Here is a 23697-nt window from a genome sequence, read left to right as displayed (position 1 = left end):
ACACTGAGAGTACCTTTCCCAGATCTGAAGAAGAGCTCTGTGTGGCTCTAAAGCTTGTCTCTCTCACCAACAGAAGTTGGTCCACTAAAAAATATTACCTTGCCCACCTTGACACTCTAATATCATGGGGCTGACACAGCCACAACTACACTGCATAAAACAAGAGTTAGTAAGACTAGAAGGAGAAAAATCAGATTAAACCAAAATAAACGGTATGCATGACATATGTAATTTTATTCTTGGCAAAAGCGAAGATATTTACTCCCTTGATTAGATGCAATAACAAAACAGTCTTACATTTCTAGAGTGCACATTCTCTTTTCCCCTAGCTTTCCTTTTCTTCTCTCAGCCCTTTTGACAGAATGTCAAAGACACAACTGATGGTTTCTTGGATAGGTAGCTTCCCACTCCCTCTCTCATGTATAAGTATCTTGTCATCCCAATAAGACTGTTTTACCAACTATAAAATTAGATACATTTTGCTTACTTTGTCTACTCATCCATTTTCACAGAGAACTACCCACTGGTACAGCTCCACACACCAGTGGTCTCCGTGATAGTACAACAAGTGTAGACAGGACATGAATGGTTTTGCTACTATATCTTCTAGACCTGTGATCCTTGGACTTTGAAAGTATTAGCCTATCCACTACAGTATCAGGCATCCCTCCCAAAGATTCTTATAGATAATTTATCTTCTAAAGCGTCCATTGTGTGCTTCCTCAGTCAATTCAGGACTATATTTCCACCTTTGGAAAAACAGTTTCCTGTTTTTCCTGAACAATACGAAGTTATACAGAAGATGTATAAGCACAATAGTTGCCTCATGTTAGCCTATTTTTTTATTTTATTTTCAGATCAATCTCTCTGCCCCCTCCAGTGGCTGCCTGCCCTTTAGTCAATCTTTATTGCCATGTTTTTGCATACTACTAGTCCTGGCTGAAGATTGTCAGCCTGGACTCAGAGCCACCTGTTTTTTAAAGATATTGAGAATATATCATTTCTGTAATTCATTCCCAACTTGAATTCAACTCTGTATCAAATATGGATCATGGGCAGACGAAAACTAATCAGTCATACAACCATATTTTCAGTTGCCAGATTTTATGGTCAAGCACCAGTCAGGTTTATAGAAGAAAGATTCTGAAATCCCTTCTTTCCTTCTCCAGGAGAAACAGGAAAACTACTTGGGAAGGTATGGAGGTAGCCAAGCATAAAACAGATAACTAGTAATGTTTGTAACGTGACAGCAAGAATGGCCACAACACCTGTATCAAGTGACTGGGCATAATGTGCGTCATTTGTTGCTTGTCTGTTACTGTTCACCGCTGGCATTTGAACCTGAGTGATCGTTTTTCCAGGAGTAATTTCCCACTTAATTCTCCACCGTGAAATATTATTCAGGATGTTACATGGAGGATCATTTCCAAGAAATTCTGTCTGCATCTGAAAAGGATGTCACGGGACTTGTGCCAAATGCTGATTTACCTGAAGAGAGTGCTCTATGGCGGTGGTGGAAGGGGATATGAATAGATAAAAAAAAAAATCTAATAAAATGAAAAATCCCTAGCGATCCATCCCCATGATAAATCAAAGAAATAAGCATTCTTAAAACCCATAGTCCATAACCTATGCACTTAGAGATACATGCTAGTCACATGAAGACTCTGAGATTTTATGGTTGGGTCATAGCATTTCTGGATCAGAATGCTGCCATTACCATTTCTGCTGTTTGCCACTTAAATTTTCTTCTCATTAAGGCAAATCCAGACTGCTGTAACCTGTTCTCTGGGTTGGTCCAGCAGAGCCTGAGTGTGACAGGCTTCAAGTGCAGTGTAAGAAGTGTCTGTCCAGTAAAGCTTTTGATTGTCCTCTGTACTGTTTTTATTAACAGGAATAGGTGTGATGGTCTTGTTGAGTTCATTAGGAAGTACTGATATTTTGCTAATAGATTGGTTGTTCTAATGGATGTGAGGCAGCCAGGTGTCAAGGCATAGGGTACTATTCTAGAACTTGCAATTGTTCCAGCATACTTATACTCCTAATGGATGCATGTTCTTCTTTAAAGAAGGACAGGTCTTCAAGAGATCCCAGTACCCAGAGTACACACTCCTAGAGTATAAATTCCAGCTAACCACCTGTCAACAACTGGAATTTATAGGAGCCCTGCTAGACACCGGTTAGTCAAAACCAGTACTGGCACTAGGAATAAGCAGACTAAGCAATTGCTCTAGGGCCCCAAGCAGCTCAAGGGGACCCCCATTCACTTTTTTAATATGTAGTAGGGGGCGCAGGCCCAAAATATTCCTGTTTAGGGCCCCCAGTGGGCTAGAACCATCTCTGGTCAAAACCCTACTTTCTTAAAACAAGAATTATTTGGCCTTGGCAAAACACTCAGAAATCACAGTCAGCAGTTTTCTTTAAGAACCATATTAATAACACTGGGCCTGATAATACACCTTATTTTTGGAATATCTTCACATGAGGCAGCCTCATATCACACCAGTCCGTGGCTTTGGGCAACATGCATCCAGGTTACTTGACAGCAAGTCTAGAGAAAAGAATTTCGCATTTCCTCATATTCAGAGCATTTGAATGGCAGATGTGTTCAAATTGGGTTGCAGAGCTCACTTATGTTTACACACAGTGAACTTAACTCTCCAGAAGATCAGTTTGTACATCAGCATCATGTCACATATGCCTGAATGTATATTCTTTAGTATATAGCTGGCTGTTCTTTCAACCTTTATATCAGGGGTCTCAAACTCAATTTACCTTAGGGCCAGTACCAGTCCTCAAACCCTCCCAGCGGGCCAATAATGTCACTCATGCTGCCCAGAACCTGCTCCCCAAAACCCCACCCCCTCCAAAAAAACTCCACCCCGCGCCTGCCTACGGCTCTAGAAGGGAGTTTGGGTGGGGGAGGAGGTCTGGGGTAGGGGATTGGGGTGCAGGCTCTGGGAGGGAGTTTGGGTGCAGAAGGGGTGAGAGGTTGGGCTCTGGGAGGGAGTTTGGGTGGGGGAGGGGCCTGGGGTGCAGGCTCTGGGATGGAGTTTGGGTGCTGGATGCAGGCTCTGAGAGGGAGGAGGGAGCTGGGGGTGTGTGGGGAGGGAGTGCAGGCTCTCGGAGGGAGTTTGGGGGTGGGGGTGCAGGTTCTGGGAGGGGGTCGGGGGGTGTGGTGCTTACCTGGGGCTCCAAGGCGGGGCGGGCCAGGGGGGCCTCCGCATGCTGCTGCCCCCGCAGCTTCCCATTGGCCACAGGGGTGCTAGTGGCGGGGGGGCAGCGTGCAGAGGCACAGCCCTGCCCTGCCCTGGGGCTGCAGGGTGGGTCCAGCAGACTGTGGAGCGAGCAGACAGATGCCGCCGCTGCACTGCTGGGGCTCCGGGCCATTGTAAATCGCCATGGGGGGAGAAGCGCTGGGTACAGCAGGTGGGGCCCAAATTGCTGGAGCCCCATGGGCCACACTGGGGAGATTCCCAGGCCGCAGATGTTTGAGACCCCTGCTTTATATGAACCCCTAGAAAGCAGATCAATTTCTGCCTAATATGTAGTACTCAAAGTTCTAATGTATTGAAAGCCTTCTTTAAAGTAAAGCCTGCTACATCCTGGGGATATCACTATGATACCTACAGTGATCTATCTATCGTGTTTATATGGCCCCCATTACCATCGTATTTTAGCAACTCACAATTTTTAACCTACATGTCCTCACAATGTGAGGTAGGGAGGTATTATCCCTATTTTACAGATGGGGATGTGAGAAACGGAGGCTAAATGACTTGCCCCAGGGTCCTGTAGGAAGTCTGGCAGAGCAAGGAATTGAACCTTTGTCTCCAGCTAGTACCCTAACCACCAGATTATCTCTGTGATGATAAACTCTTCTTGAGCTGTTTGAGTTTTACAAACGCAAGTTTCTCACAGGCAAAGTTCTTGACAGGTGTGTATTACTCATTTTTCATACAGTCTTCCAACTCCAGCTTCTGATATATCCTTCACTTAGTACTCTAAGGATAAAAGTTGCTAACTTACTTATTTTTCATTATTATTCTGAGGTGATGTCCTTTGAAGGTCATATTATTGCCGCTTTATCAAATCCATGTCAACAATGGTAGCCAGCCTCCAGTTGGTTCCACCTAATGAGATATGTATGCTCTAAGGCAACCACATCAAGCACAATTGATAGTCTAACAAAGCATTGATGCCTAAATACATTACCATGCTGTTGCAACAAGAATCTGAATTTGGCCAGGCTAATCTGACAGGTTAATTTTCCCCACCCTCTTTTCAGACAGGAAGGAGCTTCTTCAACTGTAAATCTAGAATAACTCCATTGACTTCAAGGGAATTACTCTGGTTTTACACCAGTATAATTTACAGTAGGTTCTTCACATTGTCTTTGCTGCTTCAACTGCTATACAGTCATATTCAAAAATATTCTCAGTTATCCTGGTACTGTGCTTGTATAGTCACATTTATATTTTAAAAGTTATTGTTCTTAGTGTATCCTCTTTTAGTAAACATTGAACAAGTCTCTAGAATGTGTTACTGTTTTTTGTACAGAAATAGCTATTTGTTTATTTTTACCGCATAATTTATTTGTTCTAAATCCCACTTCCCTTATAAAAATACTAGTTCATTTGATATAGGTATCTCTCTGCTCTATACTCTCCAAAGAGTTAGGTTCAGTAGATGGATAGATGTATTTATAAAGAAGTTAATCTATTTGTAAGCTGATTTAGACCTTATGAAAATGAAAAACTAATTACACTTCATCCTGTAGCATAGGCACCAATGTATAAATTTCATCACACTTCTGCTACTGCTCTTCATCCTGACCTACATCAACTCTGCTGTTCCAGTCCTGAGCATCTATTGATCAGATGCCCACCAGTGTGGCTAATCTTATTGTAGCAAAAATGGAGTTTAGTGCTACATTACTCATTTTCACTTGCACCCTATAAGGGTAGCACAGATTTCCAAAGGTAAAAGGTTAGTGCTATAGCTAAGTGTGCCACCTCCAAGGAATTGTTCACATGTCCATAATTAATAATAGTAGGAGGAGAGATCCATATCGACTGTCCAGTCTGCCCACAAAGGTTGGGAAATGCTGCTACTGTCTGTTTAATGATGGATACTGTGATGTACTTCAAATACACCTCTCTGTCCATTCCAAGACACCTGGTAGCTTTGACTTGTGGTTCTAGAAGTTTAAGTTTGTAACAGGTGATGTGGTGCACACTGGAAACCTTGAGGCAAGATATTTCCCATCAGAGAACAATTCATTTTTTGTCTCTTAACCCCTTGTTCCCAGAGTGTTAAATTGTCCAAAGGCATGTATAGTGCAGAAAGTCCCAAAGGCCAAGATCTGCAAAGGTACTTAGGCACCTAAGTCCCAGTTTTAGGCTCCACTGTGTTCTGCAGAATTCCCCCTTGGCTGCCATTTGGGTGCCGGAACTGACAGCCTACATTTTTGCTCTAAAAGTTACTTAGGCACCTACATTTCTGACCCTGGGTACATGCACTACTGCCTCACTCTGAGCCCCAGAGGAAGATAGAGAAGCACCTATGTCACGCATATGCAGGCCTGATCCAGTAGGCATACTCGGAGGCCATCTACCAGATTGGGTCCCATTCAAAATCTAGCCCGACGAAGGTACCTGCTTTTAGCCCAGTAGTTAGCACGCTCATCTGGGAAACACAGGTTCAGTTCCCGCCTCTGCCTAGAGGGGGAGAAAGGATTTGAACAGTGGTCTCCCACTTCTCAGCAGTATGCTCCTGCCACTGAGCTCTGTGAGATTCCACTGTGGGTTACCCCCAGTCTGTCCTATTAATTATTTATCCAGAAGGCAACACCTTCAAAGAGTCATTGGAGCAGGGGGACTGGACCTTGGGTCTCCCTCGTGGGTGCCCTAACCACCCGGCTACAGTGTCATTCTCTCTCTCCCAGCACTTTTGTGTGGAATGTGGCTAGAAGTTTAAGGTGGACCCCTCCTCCCCCTCTAGGCTGTTTTGTGTGAAGCGAGGCAGCCTGACTCCCAGAAAGGGATTGCTGCAGAGATAGGTGCCTCCCTGCAGCCCAGATTCAGGACCTATCTCCGTAAGAGGGGGTGGGACTTACCTCCTCTCAATGGTATCTCCTAGTGGCTGGCATAGGTGGCTCCCTGTCCAGCATGCTATCTTTTGTGGATTGCATTTTTAGGCACCTGTATCCCCCAATCATTTTATAGGGAGTGTAGGCACCTAACCCAAGCTTTGTGAATCATTTTGTAATTCCTGTGATTTCTTTTTTTAGGCACCTACAGATTATGCATTGTAACACTGAGCATCACAATGTACTTTTTTTTAATAATAAGCTTAAGGACACAGATATATTTTTGGTGTGTTAAACTATCAGCATTATCTACTTCATTTGCTCTTAAGTGCACTGGTGTTCCAGTGAATGATTCACATTTGCAGTTTCCTTCTAATCATGTTGAACCTTAAGAAATCACTGGGGAGAGGGGGGTTGTAAGACTTTTGAGGGCAGTTTTTCAAAGGTAGGTAAATATGAACATGCATAAGTGCTGGAGTTTGACAGCACACACACTAACCACCTTTGAAAAATTGGACTTTACTGCAAATCAGTATAGGAATATGTACCATCCTGTAGAGGTATTTGCATTAATATTACTAAACAAAATAAATTACTGTTATTTTTAGCCACTGACAATAGTCACCTGTATACTGTCTAGGAAGAATTATTCCAGGGTACGCATCCTACTTAGGACCTTGACTGTGCCTAAAGGAGTTTAAAATCAAGATCCCCAACTTTTTCGTAGTATGGACCACATCTTAAGAGATACTGTCTTGTGGATCTTTCCCACCCAGGATCATTAAGACTATCTCCCTTCCTGTTCACAACTGCAAGACATCCTTATGGCAAATACAGCAGTTGGTTAGACTTGCAGAAGTAGTACAGGGGATAGTTGGAAAAACAGTAAGGACCATATGACCCTTCACTTCTCCACAGGCCACCAACAAATATTCTGTGGATCTCTAGGGTCCATAGGCCACAGGTTGGTAATTGTTAAGTTACAAATCATATACATAATGTCCAAATATTTAAAAAACTAATTTACTTTTATTTATGCCTTCTACAGGTATTTAGTTTTTTTTTGCATTTCACTCAACCTGAACAATTAAAACAGACTTGTCAAGTGTTACTTCCCCCGCCAGTAACTCTTCTGCACTAGAAGGTCTGTAGATCCTATAGAGTGGGATTTCAGCTTGTATCTTAAGAAGCAGAAGAGTTTATAGCTCAGGAGGCAGAATTAGACCTTTCAGTAAGCAGCAGTGTTCCAACCCCTAAAATTCTGCCATGCCTCTTCAGCTACAGGGACTGGCTTTTCCCAATCCTAAATAATAATTTAAAAATTATTATTCAATTGATTGGATTCTGAGTTGTTGTTTTTTTACAGGGCTATGTTATTTAGCCTCAGTAAACTTTCTGGAACCCCTTTCTGATACTCTAGTAACTCACTGCATCAGATATTTTTCCCCACTGAAATTTTAAATATACTGGAAATATTTAAGGTATTGTAAAAATTATTTTATATACAACAAACATATTAAGTCTAAATTGGTGTTCCTCTAGTCACTCTGACACTAGCAATTGAGATTTCCTTGCACATCACACGGCTGATGGAGGAGATACACTATTTCCATTTTTTTACTTCATTGGAGTATGTTTGCTGTGCTCTTAAAACAGCATTCAAAAGCCCAAGAGATGAGCTCTGCTCTGAAATTGTTATTTGCTGACTTGAAATTAGCTGCAAAAATACAATAAGATTAAAATATAGCATAGTAATAAATTTAATTTATTTGGGGGAAATGTAGTTTTAAGGAAGAATTATAGTTTGTCTTGTGAATGATAAAGCATTATAACTATTAATAAACAAAGCTGAAATTTTGTAATGGCCAAACCTGGATTCATCCAAGTCCTCAGTACACAAACTCCCTTGAAAAGGGACTCAGACTAGAATTGGACTGTAAATTTGATTGGCCTCACTACAGACATGAGGAACATTTTTGTCCTTATGAAATCATGTTAAGTGCGCTGCAAAAAAACGTGGCAAGTCATTGTAGATCAGCTCATCAAGCCATTTTAAGCTATGCGCAGCAGATAAAACTAAAGTGCAGTGAAATGAATTCCAGTACAACATGAGAATTACATAATTCTTCCCACATTTAGAAAGCTGTCAGCCACAGGTCTATTGCTAATGAACTAAGAGACTCCTTCAAACATTGGTTCCATTGGTTGCCACTGTCCATCATGAACTACATCATGAAATTTTATCCTTTACCATGTGTTTTGAGCATGGGCAGAATCAAAATATTCCTGAGGGGGATGGAGGGCGCCCAGATTAACTGCCAAGTAGCACAGGCCTGGAAGCGAAAGAGGTAGAGGAGGCAGGTTTCAGAGACGGCAGCCTGAGATTTCTGGGAAGCAGGGAGGCAGGTAAGATAGAGACTGGCCAGGACCTCTCCTCCCACACCAGAGAGACCAGAATTGGCTCAGACCTCCCCGACTAGGTAGGGTCTATAGCCAAGGGGGGAGCCTGCTGCCCTGCCCCCATCCTGTTGCGACCATGGTTTTGAGTCACTCTTGTACTAATTCAGCTGCAGTTACATTGTTTTCTTTAATGTCTTTACAAAATCTTGCATATTGTGTATCCACAGTCCAAAACAATATATTACAAATAGTGTTACATGATCACAGCCTTATCTGAGGTGCAGAAGACTGCTGTTGTCCACTGGTTTTGCAACAGCAGGATCTATTGGTCTGTTTATTTTTACCATAAGATAATACTATTGCATGGAATCCGTCTGGTACCATAGAACATAATGCTTTACCTGCTGGTCTCTTTTCTCTGACTTCACTTGGAACCACTTCAGTCCTGATATTGTACAATAAGGTTTACTTCAGCATGCTAAGTACACCAGGCAATTGATTTTTAAATCTGTGAGTTGTGGACTTCATGCAATAATAAATTATCAAGTTGCTGGGGCCAAAGTCTGAAGTTGCTGGAGTTGCATCAGCTTCTTCTATAAACTGATAATGTGTCCTAGTCACCAACATCTACTGTGCTGGTGAAATCCTGAGTTAGGCATAATATGGTTTCACTGCAATAAATATTTATGTTCATCACAAACCCACTGCATAATTTAGCTCAGTTGGTAATCTCTGCTCAAGAGTCTCATTAGTGCCATGGCAGGGATGTTACAGGTCAGGATTACTATGCATTAGCTGTGCTATCTGGGGTAGCTGTACATGCTGTCTTAAACCAACACTTACTTTTACAAACAGTAAGGGCCCAATACTGCAAATATTTATGCACAGGAGTCACCATGTTCTCATTGGTAGTCCCTTGAGATAGGGCCACCTATGTATGTGTTTGCAGGATCAGGCCCCTCCTTAATTATAAACATTAAGCTGTTCTGTACCTTAACTATAGCAGAGCTGCACTTCATAATTTGTATGTGTTTATTTTTAAGGCCTGTATTTTGGCTTGGCCTTTTATGTGGGTTTTTTTTTTTTTTTGGTAAATTATTATTTATTCTGACTTTTCATCAGCTTCTCTAGTATTTGAAGTGTAGTTTAATTTTGTTCTTTATTCTGTTTGTCCTTTTAATGTATTTCATAAGTTCTCCTGATCATGCCAAAACTGTGCATTACTTTTACATTTTGATCCACTATTTTTCATTGTTTGGACACACTCCCACTTGATTTCTAAACTGTGGTGTAACTAATGAATTACACCACTACTAAACAAAGTTTCTTATAAACAAATTTCTACTGTTGGAAATAAATGCAGACATTTACATATGGAAAACAAGAATCCCTTTTACAGTGATGTGAAAAGAAAGTGTGGCCTTTATGGAGCATGGGATAAATATTTTAATCCTTTAATTTGCCTGAATAATGCCATTTTAGAACCAGATTGTGCTCAGCATTTGCTGAGATGTGTAAGGAAGGGAGAGGGAATATTTTTCCCCTCTATTTGTATTAGTGTATTACTAGACATCCCAGCCAAGACTAGGGTCCCATTGTGCTAGGCACTGTACAAACATAGTAAGAGACCGTCCTGGGTCTGCCCCAAACAGTTTACAATCTCAATAAAAAAAGCAGACAAAAGTCAGGGGCAGAAGCGCAGTAGCACAGATGGGTGAAGTGACTTACCCTAGGTCACAGCAGACCAATAGCAGTCAGGAATAAAATCCAAATCTTATGAGCCTCAATCTAGTGCTGCATCCACTGCCTCCCTACTCCTATTCTTGTACCTGCTGCTCAGGGCCAGGCACCAATCAAGTCCTTGCACTCAGGAAGAAAAAGAGCCCCATAAAGCTAGCGCTGCTACCCTCTCTAGGGACCAGATCTAAACTGAAGTAAACAGAAGTCTTTCCATTAACTTCCATGGGCTCTGGATTAGTCCCCAAGGGGAAAAGGAAGGAGGTGGAGGGAGACACAGTAGCTATGTTCTCTGGGAGCTTGTAACATTGTGAGACTCACCGCCACAGCGCCTCCTGCTGGCTGGCTGAGAATTAGCTATTTTTCCAGCTCCAGAGAGCCCTCTGGAGGCCGGTGTCATCACCGCCCCGTGTCCCTTCTGGACCCCAGTGCCGCTTTCTCTGGGGGTTCTGCCTCAGCAGCATCCCCTCAGTCTCTGGGTATCCCCTCCCCAGGGTACCCCCTAATCCCACCTTGCTTCAGTGCCTACTGCCAGTCATCATTTAGCCCCAGTCACTGGGGCCGACTGCAGCCTGTAATGGCCTCTCATCATTGGCAAGGGGGGCAGGACTCTGACTAGTCCCGGGCTGCCCCTTTGCAGCCCCAGCACCTGGTTTAGGCCCCGCACAAGGCCCTGCAGCCTGGGGGGTTGTCAGGCTGGAGATCCCCAGCCCCTCTTGCCTTTCCCACAGCGCTGCCCTACCTCAGGTCCCTGCTCAACTCCCAGGCAGCCAGATCCTTCCCTCTCAAAAGCTAGAGAGAGAGTCTTAAACACCTGTCTCACTGGCCTTTTATAGGGCCAGCTACAACCTGATTGGGGCGTGGCCCTAGCTGTGGCTGCCTTCCCCATCAGTTGAGGCTTGCTGCGTTCCCAAGCAGCAGCCCTCTCGCAGCCTCAGCCCTCTCCCAGGGCTGATTTTAAGCCCTTCAAGGCAGGAGCGGTGACCACCCCGCTACAGAGCTCTTGGACACATTATATTAGTCTGTATTACCATAGCCCCTAGAAGTCCTGGTCACGTATCAGGACCATGTTGTGCTAGGTGCTGTACAGACACAAAGCAAAGTTCCTACCCAAAAGACCTTACAATCTAGGTATAAGACAAGAGGCAAGAGATGGATATAGACAGACAAGAGACTACAAGGAAACAATACAGGGTATGTGGCAATATATCATGTAATCCTTACCAATTTGTAGGGCAGAAGTAGATCACTAACACGGTGTCATCACAGACACAAACACGAATTTAAACTTTTAAAAATAGTGATGATAAAATAACTGCAGTTTAAGACAATGAAGTTCTCTGAGGGAAATGAGTGAGACTACTCCCATGTCTAAGTGCTTTGCTGGATTAGGGACAGAGGAATCACCACCTTGCAGGACTGAGCATTAAAGCTGCCACAATGTTTTCAAGAAACAAGGTGGGAGAAGTAATATCTTCTAGTGGCCCAACTTCTGTTGGTGAGAGAGACAAGCTTTCAAGCCACACGGGGCTCCCCTTCAGGTCTGGGAAAGAAGAAGAGGAGCTCTGTGTGGCTCGAAAGCTCATCTCTCACCAGCAGAAATCGGGTCAATAGACGATATCACCTCACCCACCTGGTCTCTCTAATATCCTGGGACTGACACAGTTACAACTACACTGCATCCAACGTTTTCAATTCAGGCAGCACAGCAGTGCCTCCTTTACACGGGGAGTAAGTCTTTGCAGAATTTCACCAACTCTGTATGTGTAGCCGTAGTCATGCTTCTCCTACAGTGGCTCCTCTAGTGTCTAGGGGTGGGGTTGCAGGGGTTCTGTCGGTCTAGTACCTCTTCATTTGTTCTGGTGCCACAAATAGACTGTCAATGTATGTAGTCTGCCTCCCCAGCTAGGTCACTGCTTCATGCATTCCCCTTTCTGGAAGTTAAAAAGGGGACACAATCTAAAGACCTTCAAGCCCATTTCCATCTGGCACTTGCCACTCTGGGATTCCTTTATTCGCAACACTCAGGCTTCCCCTCTTAGTCTGGGGGAGCAGTAGGGAAACCCAGGCCCACCCTCTCCTCTGGTTTTTGGCCCAGGGACTTTGTTTAGGCACCTAAGAGCCATTTCTCCAATCCCGCCACCATTTTCCCTGGGCTGCTCGTATCTTTACCTCACTCATCAGCATCTTCACAAGATCTGCAGACTCTGTTGCCTCCATCTTGACTTTGTGGTTCCTCACAGCTTCTCCTGAGACCAGCTACAGAAGCATTTCCTAAGAGCCAGTCTCAGGTCTTCCCCACAGCAGCTGAATTGTACTGCTATAAGCTTTCTCTACCTCTATCCTTAAAACAATCAGCATCTCTCTCCTTTAAACAGGAGTTCTCCCTCAGCCCTTTTCCTGGGATTGAGGTTGTATCCTAAGCCCCTTGCCTTAGAGTAACCAGTATTTCCTGGTTCCTCCCTCAGCTCTCTCTCAGGGATTGGGGTTGTGTCTCAGACCTCTTTGCCTTAGGTTAGTCATCTTCCCCTCCCTCAGGCAGGTGCTCCCTCCACCCTCTTTTTGGAGCTGGAGTTTGTGTGTCAGGCCTCTTTCCCAGCTGCAAGGCTTTTTGCCAGCTCCCTTCACCTGAACACTCTCTCTCCAATTAGTCTTCCAATCTGGGGAGTTCAGTAGACTAGCCTTCTCCTGTCAATGCCTGTCTGGTGTGAGGGAGGATGCAGCATTTATACTGGTCCCCTTCTCACACCTCCTTCACAGTTGATGGGATGAGAGGGGAGCCTTGCCTGGCCCTCCCTGCAAGAATCACCATCTCTTACCAGGACCCTTAAGTCTCTATATCAGGACCCTTCCAAACCCTTAACCGCTGAGGCCAGGTGATGGGATGGGCTAACCACTAGGTTCTACTGCCCTCCATGGCAGCCTACCCTCTCACAGTAATGTTATAACTTCTGATGATAGGACAGGCCCAGTGAAGGATAAATATGTTATACAACAGTGAGAGTTAAGACACTCAACTCATATTTTCTTGCTACTATTGGCATGTGTGCCATCCTCAATTTATTTTAACATAGTTATTTGTATTTCATTTTACAGTATGTCTGTATTTGTTGGTATTCATTCATTTCATAACTGATTTGGGGTATGATTAAAATACAGGTCTACTTTATTTGAAGAATACACTTCATATACCAAGCGCAGTTAATTCAATTCATACTTCGTAGCATTGCAAAGTTGTTTCATTATGTACATGGAGGGTGTGATCTCCCACCACTGAAATCAATAGGATGTTGCTATAGACTTCAATGGGAGCAGGGTCAATGGGTCTACAAAGTTGTAGTTTTTAATGCAGTTGCTATTTTTGTTTTAATTTCCTTCTTGTTACCATAATGCGTTTTTTTGTTTGTTTGTTTTTTGCGGGTTTTTTTCTCCTTCTGGAGTCTTCAGAAAGGCCCCCTCAGGCCTTAAGTTATGGTGACTCATCTTTAGCAAGAATGGTTGGAACCGACCAATGCCACTCCTGGATCAAGTAGAGAGGCCATTATCATGTGAAATCATGTGTTTTCTGTTTTAGCCCCTGATCCCGCAAATACTAATGCACGCGTTTAACTTTTCTACCCTCATTTGCTCCACAATGGAAATACTCAGGGTATTAAAGTTAAGCATGTGTGTATTTGCAGGAGTGGGACCCAAGGGACTGATTATGCAGCATTCACAGTGTTGTCTCTCTTTGTTAGCTTGGAGAGAGTGAATCTAGGAACAAAGACTCCAGTCCTCAGAACGCTAACCACAGTGCAACAGATATTTTTCATTAGGTAATTTACAAACACTGGAAATAACCCAATCTAACCGTATCTGGCTAACCCAAAATAACTTATTCTGACCTTGAACTCTAATTAGAATTCTTCTGCCATGCAAAAGACCTGGCCTTTGGTCCTCAGAGTGATGGAGGTTAGAAGTTCTATGGAAGCACTTTACTCAGATCACTAACAATGTGACTCACGTTGCCAAACAGCATCATCTCTAACCAATTAAAAAGCAGTATTAACTGGTTGTAATAGGAGTCTTATGTGTTGTTTCTGGGCCTGAAATATAGTATCCATGCTGTAGGGCCTGTTATGTGTGAAGGTGTAATAAAGAGACTCACTGCTCCACCAGAAACAGGAAGAACACGTACGAGCCCAGAAAAGAAAAAATCTGTCAGTAGATTTGTACCTGTTTTAAAATGACAAAATATTATTGCCTGAAAGGGAGAAATGTTGGTTAAGTACAGTCGTTCCTAGAGAAGTATGTATGGACTTGGTTGTGGGATTTCCCTTTGCGCTTCCAGAGGTTGGTTGGCTGGTTGGTTTGTTTAATGCTTCAAAGAGCCATTTATGGAGTCAGTATTATGTGAGATCTGGTCTTCTCGGGTATTTCTTTTTGAAAGTACCATAGGAAGACCAGATCATGCATTATTTTCGCCACATGATGAGTTCCTGGATGTGCAAAAAGCCCACATAAACCAACCAGCAATACCAAGACTCTTGGGTTTATCTAATTCCCATGGAAACTGTGTATTGCTCTAATTCTTAAACTTAGTTTTATGCTATTAAAGGTAAAATAAATCCATACACTCTTCCATACACTCCGTTCCACGTTATAATGGGATTGGTGCTCACCATAATTGTTTGGTATTTGCAGCATGGATGGGGGGAAGGGAAGAGATGTGCAGGAGCTGGAGGTCATAAATAAACTTCTTGTCATGTGAATTATCTGAATTGTGAAAAATTCTATGTAACTGTCTTGAAATAATAATGAAACATTTATTTTAAGAGCTATGAAGTATACTTTTAAAAAATTGGCCCTGTTTTAGTCACGTGTCCCCTGGCAATTTATTTTAGTCACACTACTAAAAAACACCCCACATCCTCTTGATTATTTCTCCCTATATGCAGATCTGCTTTTAAAATAGAAAAGCGTACATAAAAGCACCTTGTTCTTCAGATTAAGCCTATCAGAGCTTAATTGAGCTGGTTTTAACAACATTGCACTGGACTCCAGCTGTAGCAGACAGTCCTTCAAAGGCTGACAAGTATTTCATGGTTTTGTTTTCTTTTCAGCTGACCCCCTGGTTGGAAGTATTGCCACTCAGTATATGACTAACAGAGCAGAGCATGACAGAATGGCCAGACAGTGGACCAAGAGATATGCTACATAGGAATCTACTATAGAACATGCTGGACCTGTGCAAGCACATTCACTAAGTGCATCAATAGCCCTTCCCTTCCCTTTGTTCTTATTTTTTATTAAATTTTGAACAATTTTGTGACAAAAGGTTGTCCTTCCTTTCTGTTTTTATTTGTATTTGGTTCTTTGTTTGTTGGTTTTGGTTTTTCATTCTGTTAACTTGAAAGTTGCTTCCCTCAAATGTAGACAGGGAATATTGGTTATCCGTGCAAAGAATGTTGGATCTGTAATAGTATAGAGCTTTGTCCCAAAGCTTTGTATTGATGTGTGGTTTTTTCTTTTCATGTGGTCTTTGGGAAAACAAACAAATTCAGAATTATATCTCGTTTCTACTTAAATGTAGTGTTTAGGGTTATTTTTTTGTACTGAAGTCTTTAATGGTGGGTGCATGCTACTGGGAACAAGTTTTGTATAAAAGCTTAAAATCAAGAATCACTGTGCATTACTAAGACTGTGTTTATCACTAGCCTTCTGTTTCCCACACAAAAGGCTATTGGGTTGAACAAAATAATATGTATTTTGATTTACTTTAAAAAAAAAAACAGTGCTTGTAAATTTCTTAGGGACCTGCCACTTTTGACTGTGGATCAGTTGATGTACACTTGTATTATTAAAGCACTCAATAAAACACTGTGGCTGATAAATGCACTTTTTGTAAGACAGTGCTTTTGCTTTTTGTAGAGTGTAAATGGTATAGCTCTGCATGCAATTAAACTTGCATAATACCATTGCAAGTTAAGCCATTATATTTAGTCCTGAACTTTTAATTTCTCCTTGACAATAAGTTTCTTAACATGTAGAATTTCTCAATAAACTCTAGCTTTAATATAAGCTTTTTTTAAAAATATATTTTAAAAAGCTACCCTGTTACTTACTGGTGCCCAGCTACCCTGAAACCTCCTATATATCTTCTTTTCTACATCCATCTTGTTTGTAATAGTTAAAACAGCTGGTTACAAAAATAGCCCCACAATGAAAGTAGATAGTGGGCTGACGATTTTGTTCATCAGGGCTAATTTTTCCTTTCCCCAGGCTCTTGTAATTATAAAAGCAACTGTTATTTTAAAAAAAATTAAATCAAGGTTTTCAATGGCAAAATTGAGCCCACTGCACCAATCATTCCCAGCACGTCCCATGGCAAGGGTATTTCTATTCAGATTTGACCTTCAGGCTAATTTTAGGTATGCAGCCATAGAAGGAAAACTTCTACTCAGCTAAGGAAATGTGTGGGTGTTGTGATTTGGAAAATATATACTCTGATGCTGATTCTAAACGCTCTTTGTTACAAAGGCATCCTGGAAAATCCCTGTCTCCTTAATTAAACATTACAGATGCTGCATGCAGCATGCTTTCTCTCTCCCCTGAAACAACTGTTAAAGTCTTTGGAGCTCAGTATCTACATTTATGAGACACTAATATTATCTGAGAGTCTGGTAGTCTCAGAGCTCATAGCAATATACCAGGATGGGGGTCAGTTGATGGGGGGGGAGAAAAGTGGGTTGTATCAAATGACCTACCTATTATATGTTTAATAAATAGTATGAAACTATATATTAACAAGTATTTGTGTGTAGTGGAAAGTATATTATCAGATTTTAAAATTGGAATGTCACTTTTTTAAATTAAAAAGCCTGCATTGTTTTCTTTCCTGCTTTAATATTTATTGTACATTCATCCACCTTCTGTTAATGTTTTAAAAAAAATGCCCTAAATCCATTTACAGTTTAAATCTATTAGAGAACTACAAAGCATACTCAAGATGTACTGTACCATGTCAAAGAAATCTAATCTGTCAGAGCCATGGAAATATTTATATACTTATACCTTTATGATAATTTGGTTACTGGTAGGTCTAAATAAATAATCTCAATCTGTTCTATTTTGTAATATATGTCTGAGACCTTGAAACATTGTAGATTCACCACTGTGTGTGTTTGGCATTTTATCTGTTTAAATAAATATGAGTGTGGTTTTGAATAACATTAGGCAAAAGCTTCCTAATTTTAAGAGAAGTAGACTGGTCTACTGGAGTAGTCTGTTACTAGCTGGATTTGCTAGTCTAGAAAATATTTGTTATCTGTGGTTGTTTTCTCCACAACTCTTTTTTTCTTTTAAGTTAACTGAAAAAAGTTCACAAACAAAAAAAATTACATTAGCCACTCCTCACCTGCTGCTAATATTGCAGGTCAATGTAAAGTCCTGGATATAACAGCTATGTCTTCGTTTTAATGTCATTGGAATTCTGATGACAGGAGAATACAAGGTTGCGGTCAAGCCCCAGGAGAAAAATGGCTAAGAGGAAATAATTATGGAGGTAGCACTTTGCACTAAGGATATTAATCCACTTGTGCAATGTCTCCAGTCATCTATGCATCCTGCATTCTCTTTATTGGGGCAGAGTGAAAATCTACTGGTTAGAATTTGCAAGACTTTCAGCACGTGTCTTCATCTCTCCAAAATTTTGCTTGTAGTTCAGGTTCATCCATACCTCCCAAAAAAATCAAACTGAAGGTTTTGTATGAAGCCATGTGAACCTAGCAAAGTTAGTTTTGTTACAGAGTCAACAAAACTCACTATTTTTAACTCTGCTACCTCTCAAGCATGGGAGGAGCTCCCCATAAACATATTCAAGGCCACCTTGTTGTTCTCCTTTCAGGTGTCTCTATAAAACTGTCCTCTGATATGATGCCTACATAATAGTGGTGCCAGCCTTATAGCACCATTTTTCATGCAGAACAGTTTTTGTTACCTTGTGTGTGTCTGATGTTCCTATCTGTTTTCTCTTGTTTTATAGGTAGATTATAAGCTCCTTGGGGAAAGGATTCTCTATATTTGTACAGTGCCCAGCATGGTTACGGGGGCTCCTACATGCTACTGCAATAATCGTTTTCCCTACAGTCCAAGCCCTGATCTTTCTCTGGGGAAAGCCACGTGACCTTCTTTCCTTCTCATCTCTGTTTATTGGGGTGTCCAGTTGATAGGTACCTTCTCCCTTCCTCTAATCCCTCAAAATGTATCTTCTGAGAAACTGGCAGTCTGTCTAATCCTGCCACTCTGCAGCAGTGGGACCTGCAAAGGAATCCTCCTTGCCCTTCTGTTACTGCTGCTTGATTGCTCTCTGGATTTCAGATGCTAGAGTGCACTATAGGATCAAGAAATCTCTGACATCTAACCAGCCACCACCTGAAGACAACAGAGGTGGGCAGAGTAGAAGAGTACCATCCTCCCTCATCCCAGAAGAAAAGAGCATGGTGAGGGGAGGATCCCAGCCAAGCAAAAGCAAAATACTAAACCAGGAAGAACTAATCTGATTTTGATTTTTAAGTATAGCCAGAAACCTCCCCCACTTTAGCTAGATCTCAGAAAACCTATTGGCATCTTTGGTGTATTTCAAATTCATAGTGTAACTTAAAACCAGGTAAATTTTGCCAGGATTTATGAAATCTTACAACCAAGTGGCATTCTGCTGCTGGTTCTTCAGCTCTTAACTCCAATGTGTACCGCATCTTAATAGAAAGATTGCTTTGCAGACCACCTCCCCCATTCCTCTTGGGAGTTGCATAACATCCCCATGACAACTGTGGTAATTACTGACATTGAAAAGCAATATTAGGAAAATATTTATGTATCTTTTGCTGTTTTTGGTGTGACGAATACTTTGTTCTTTTTGAAATAAATTAGTCACACTGTCTACTTTAGCTCTTCATTTCACTTCCTCATTCCATCTGGTCTGTTTCTCCTCAATGTAAACAAGGAATAGAGCTGCCACCACGGGACCAGCCAGTTCTCCATATCTCACCAGCCAAGTGAACTGTGGAGCTTGAGTGGTCCATAGAGCACAGCTTGGGAACCTTCACTCCACACAGTAGCAATTCCAGAGGTGTCATCCTCATGACAGATATACCATTAAAAATATAGAAAAAGCACAGATAGTTTCTCTTTTCAGGAGCCTGGCAAATGAGTGTAAAATGACTGTAAAGCAGAGAGTGAGCATAGGCAACATGTACACTGCCCCAGACATATTGTTTTGTCTTCAAAGGACTTGCAGGATCTTTTGTTGTATTAAATCAGACCCATGCTGATCGTATTTTAAAGGATACTTTTGGCTTCCATTAATATTTTTAATGAAATATATCTCCCTTCCCCAGTATGTCATTCAAAACCACCATGACACTGCCTAAAATTGTCTAAATATGTACTTGCTCTCTAGACTGTAGCAGTTCCAAAGTTAAATAACTTTTAACAATGGCTGTTATTTAGCAGAATGATATTAATGGGTGCAAAGAAAACCCTGCAACATGGTCCTCAGCCTGCAATGAGTTGCATGAAGACAGATGCTTATCCCCACGTAAAACCTCACGGAAGTTGCTTGAGCTGGGTATGAGTGCAAGGGTCTGCCTACACGCATTTCATTGCAGGATCGGGGTTAAATCTGTAATTGGCCTCCTCTGAGACATTTTTATACGATATGTCAGTAGTCTGCAGAGGTTGTTAAAATTACTCCTGTCAATAAAAAGTGGACAAGAGTAATTCAGAATTCTCTGGCATTTGTTTTAGAGGAGCCTTAGAAATGTGGCTCTCATATGATGCAGTAATTTCAAACAATACAAAAAAAAATAGGCAGTAAAGGTCCAATAGTAGTTGACGATGAAGCATTTACTAATTTTAAAAAAGGATGGAAACTAGTGGAGAGAGACTGGAAACAGCAAAAGCATCAGTAGAAATTTTAACATTTGTGAATTCCAATATAGGTATATTAAATTCACCTACATTGATGAAATAAATAGCAAAAGTCACCTGACAGTCATAAAAAAGCTGAAACAAAAATAAAGGGCTGTCCACTAGGGAGCCAACTCCCGGGCAGCACTACACAGCACGTTAGTAAAATATGTAATAGTAGCTTCCTGAGCTGTTCAGTGCCGAACTCCTGCCCTTCAAGTGCCTCTTCCCACAAATGATCCCTCATCTCCTGCCCCACAGGAAGCAGCACCAGCCCTTCAAAAAGGGTCCATGCCTCAGCACCATCCTCTATCCAAGAGCCAGGTTTGGGTAAGAGCCACCACTTTCACTGAGTACTCAACTTCCAGCTTTTAGCTGTTGCCTTTGTAATGGTTCCACCTTATTCTAGCCCACAGGGTGAATGTGAGAGAGTGGGCGTGGAATTCTGGGTCCCACCCAGAGAAGGAGAAGTCGCAGGCTTTTATCTAGACACTGGTGGAAAAGTATAATATCTTAAAGTGAACGGTTTCAGAGTAACAGCCGTGTTAGTCTGTATTCGCAAAAAGAAAAGGAGTACCTGTGGCACCTTAGAGACTAACCAATTTATTTGAGCATGAGCTTTCGTGAGCTACAGCTCACTTCATCGGATGCATACCGTGGAAACTGCAGCAGACTTTATATATACACAGAGAATATGAAACAATACCTCCTCCCACCCCACTGTCCTGCTGGTAATAGCTTATCTAAAGTGATCATCAGGTTGGGCCATTTCCAGCACAAATCCAGGTTTTCTCACCCTCCCCCCCCCCACACAAATTCACTCTCCTGCTGTTGATAGCCCATCCAAAGTGAAGTAAGTTCTAATGGAAGGGGCTAAATGAATAGCGCAGAGTTTAGAAATCTTTTGTTGTTCCACCAATGAGTCTCAGCCTCATAGGCTTGGAGGCACTTCCTATAGCAGGGGTGTGCAAACTTTTTGGGCCGAGGGCCACACCTGGGTGGGGAAATTGTATGCAGGGCAGGGGGTTGGGGTGCGGGAGAGAGTGCGGGGTGTGGGAGGGGGTGTGGTGTGCAGGTACAGGCTCAGGGCAAGGGATTGGGGCAGAGGAGGGGTGCAGTGTGTATGAGGGGGCTCAGGGAAGAGGGTTCTGGGAAGGGGGTTGAGGTGCAGGAGGGGTGTGGGGTGTGGCAGGGGGCTCAGGGCAGGGGGTTGGGATGCACGGGGGTGCAGGACTCAGGGCAGGGGGTTGGGGTGCAGGAGGGGTGCGGGATGCGGCAGGAGGCTCAGGGCACGCAGTTGGGGTGCACGGGGGTGCAACAGAGGGCTCAGGGCAGGGGGTTGGGATGCAGGAGGGGTGTGAGATGCAGGCAGGGGGCTTAGGGCAGGGAGTTGGGGGCAGGGGTGGAGGATGGTTTGGGCTCCAAGGTGACAGCGGCATGCACCGGGGCCAGGGCAGGCTCCCTGCCTGCCCTGGCCCCACGCTGCGCCGCTCCAGGAAGCAGCCAGATCCACATCCCTGGGGCCCCTGAGGGAGGGGGAGCAGAGGGCTCCATGCATTGCCCTTGCCACGCCTCCAGGTACCTCTCCCGAAGCTCCCATTGGCCACGGTTCCCCATTCCCGGCCAATGGGAGCTGCAGGGGGCAGTGCCTGGAGGCAAGGGCAATGCACGGAGCCCTCTGCTCCCCCTCCCTCAGGGGCCCCAGGGACGTGGTGTCAGCTGCTTCTGAGAGTGGTGGGGGGCCTGGGCACCATGGGGGGCAATCCCACGGGCCGGATCCAAAGCCCTGATGGGCCAGATCCGGCCCGCAGGCCGTAGTTTGCCCACCCCTGCCCTATAGGCTTGTTCAATTGCTGCTTCATTCCCATCAGTGTTTAGCCTCTCTGCTGAGATTGCCACTAAAGGCCTGATCCTGCAAAAGTTTATGCGTATGCTGAATTTAATATTAAGCATATACGTGTAATACCTACACCACAGACTTCTGCCACCATCACTCTGTCAGTCAGGGGCGTGAAGAGCTGTGATCCTTGACTGATAGACCTGGGCTGGCAAAAGCCCCTAATGTAGATGCAGTTAAACTGGCATTTACTCTTTTACCAGCATAGTTTATTTCACGTGGTGCTGGGGAAGAAGAGGAGAAGATAAGCTGTAACAACAAAAGCACAGGTTTACCAATATATGCTGCAGCCACAGTAGGAGTGCTTTGCTCTTATAGTATAACAGTATTCCCACACGGGTAAAGTGCTCCTACTGTAGACATAACCCAAGTGTTCATACAATCAGGGCCATAGGAACTGGACTGAAACCTCCTAGCACAACTTCATTTTGCATAGGCTACAAAACAGCCTTCAGATGGTAACAACAGGCCAATGAGCAATGGACCTAGACTCCTAACCTAAACAAGCGAAGTCCAGTGAAAAACTCCAGAAGCCATTACCAATCTCCTGCATTACCTGGCTTCCCTAAGCCCATTGTTAAAATCTTTTTGAACTGGACAGTGAATCTATATTTTATTTTAAAGGTTTGTGAATGCAAAAAACCTGCTAATTTTAAACAGTCCAGAATTGCTCCAAGAATTTGTGGTGGTTTGGAAGAAAATAGATACATGTGATCATGGATTGGCAGTACCGCCCAGCATTTCTAAATTACTATGGAGAAAGGGGAAGGCTTATTATGATCATGTGAGGTAAACAAGGTTTACTTCCATCTGACTAATATAGAAGTAGTTGTCGGAATTAGTCTCAGTTTTTAACTCAGCTCCTTTGGTACAGTGAAGCAGAGGCTTCACTAACAAAAATCAATTTAACTTTTTCCTCAGCTTCCGTGAAAGACCCTAATCTAGAAAGAGGATCTATGCAGGTGGCCCCTTACCTCTGTGCAGATCCCGTCTGAAATTAATAGGGCTCTTTGTGGACATAAGGGGCCACCCAAGCAGATCCAATGGCAAGATGTGAGCCTAAATTCTTAGACCTCATCCCAGCAAAGCCCTTCCCCATGTGGTTAACTTTACAAACAACTACATACAGTGCATAAAGTTTAGTATGTGTGTGTGCTTTGCAGGATCAGGTCCTTAAATGGCTGTTTTTTGGCTTTGACTTTTTTCCAGATTCAACAGTGTCTTGTGTCAAAGTAGATGAATAATTTCAGCAGGGGAAAAAAAAAGGTTAAAAAGGATATTCAGGCTGGCCTTGCAGACACTATGCACGTGCGCTGCAGTTTCCACGGTAAACATCTGATGAAGTGAGCTGTAGCTCACGAAAGCTCATGCTCAAATAAATTGGTTAGTCTCTAAGGTGCCACAAGTACTCCTTTTCTTTTTGCGAATACAGACTAACACGGCTGTTCCTCTGAAATTTATTACTGTGAGTAGCCCCACTAATGGGACTATATTTGCCCAAGCTGCTTTTCTCCACACAACTAATTGCCCATCATATATTCATTTCCATTTATTTTTCAAGCACCGCTCCTAATAAAAGTGCCTGTCGTCAGTGTGCATTTTTTAACAGAAGCATTTGTTTTTA

At 42.8% G+C, this 23697-nt stretch overlaps 1 protein-coding gene across 2 annotated transcripts in view; it reads left to right on the top strand.

The window, feature by feature from the left end:
- LOC125631626 (ubiquitin-conjugating enzyme E2 E2) overlaps positions 1 to 17437 on the top strand; it is a 334645-nt gene extending 317208 nt beyond the window's left edge. For both annotated transcript variants that reach the window (XM_048838591.2, XM_048838590.2), the window contains one exon: positions 15331 to 17437. In XM_048838591.2, the coding sequence (XP_048694548.1) occupies positions 15331 to 15428 (98 nt within the window). In that variant the 3' untranslated portion in view covers positions 15429 to 17437. The remainder of the gene's footprint in view (positions 1 to 15330) is intronic.
- The last annotated feature ends 6260 nt before the right edge of the window (positions 17438 to 23697 follow it).

Source organism: Caretta caretta, chromosome 2 (assembly GCF_965140235.1).
Source record: "Caretta caretta isolate rCarCar2 chromosome 2, rCarCar1.hap1, whole genome shotgun sequence".
NCBI lineage: Eukaryota > Metazoa > Chordata > Testudines > Cheloniidae > Caretta > Caretta caretta.
Note: the sequence above shows the minus strand (reverse complement) of the source record. Positions and strands in the feature narration are given on the sequence as shown.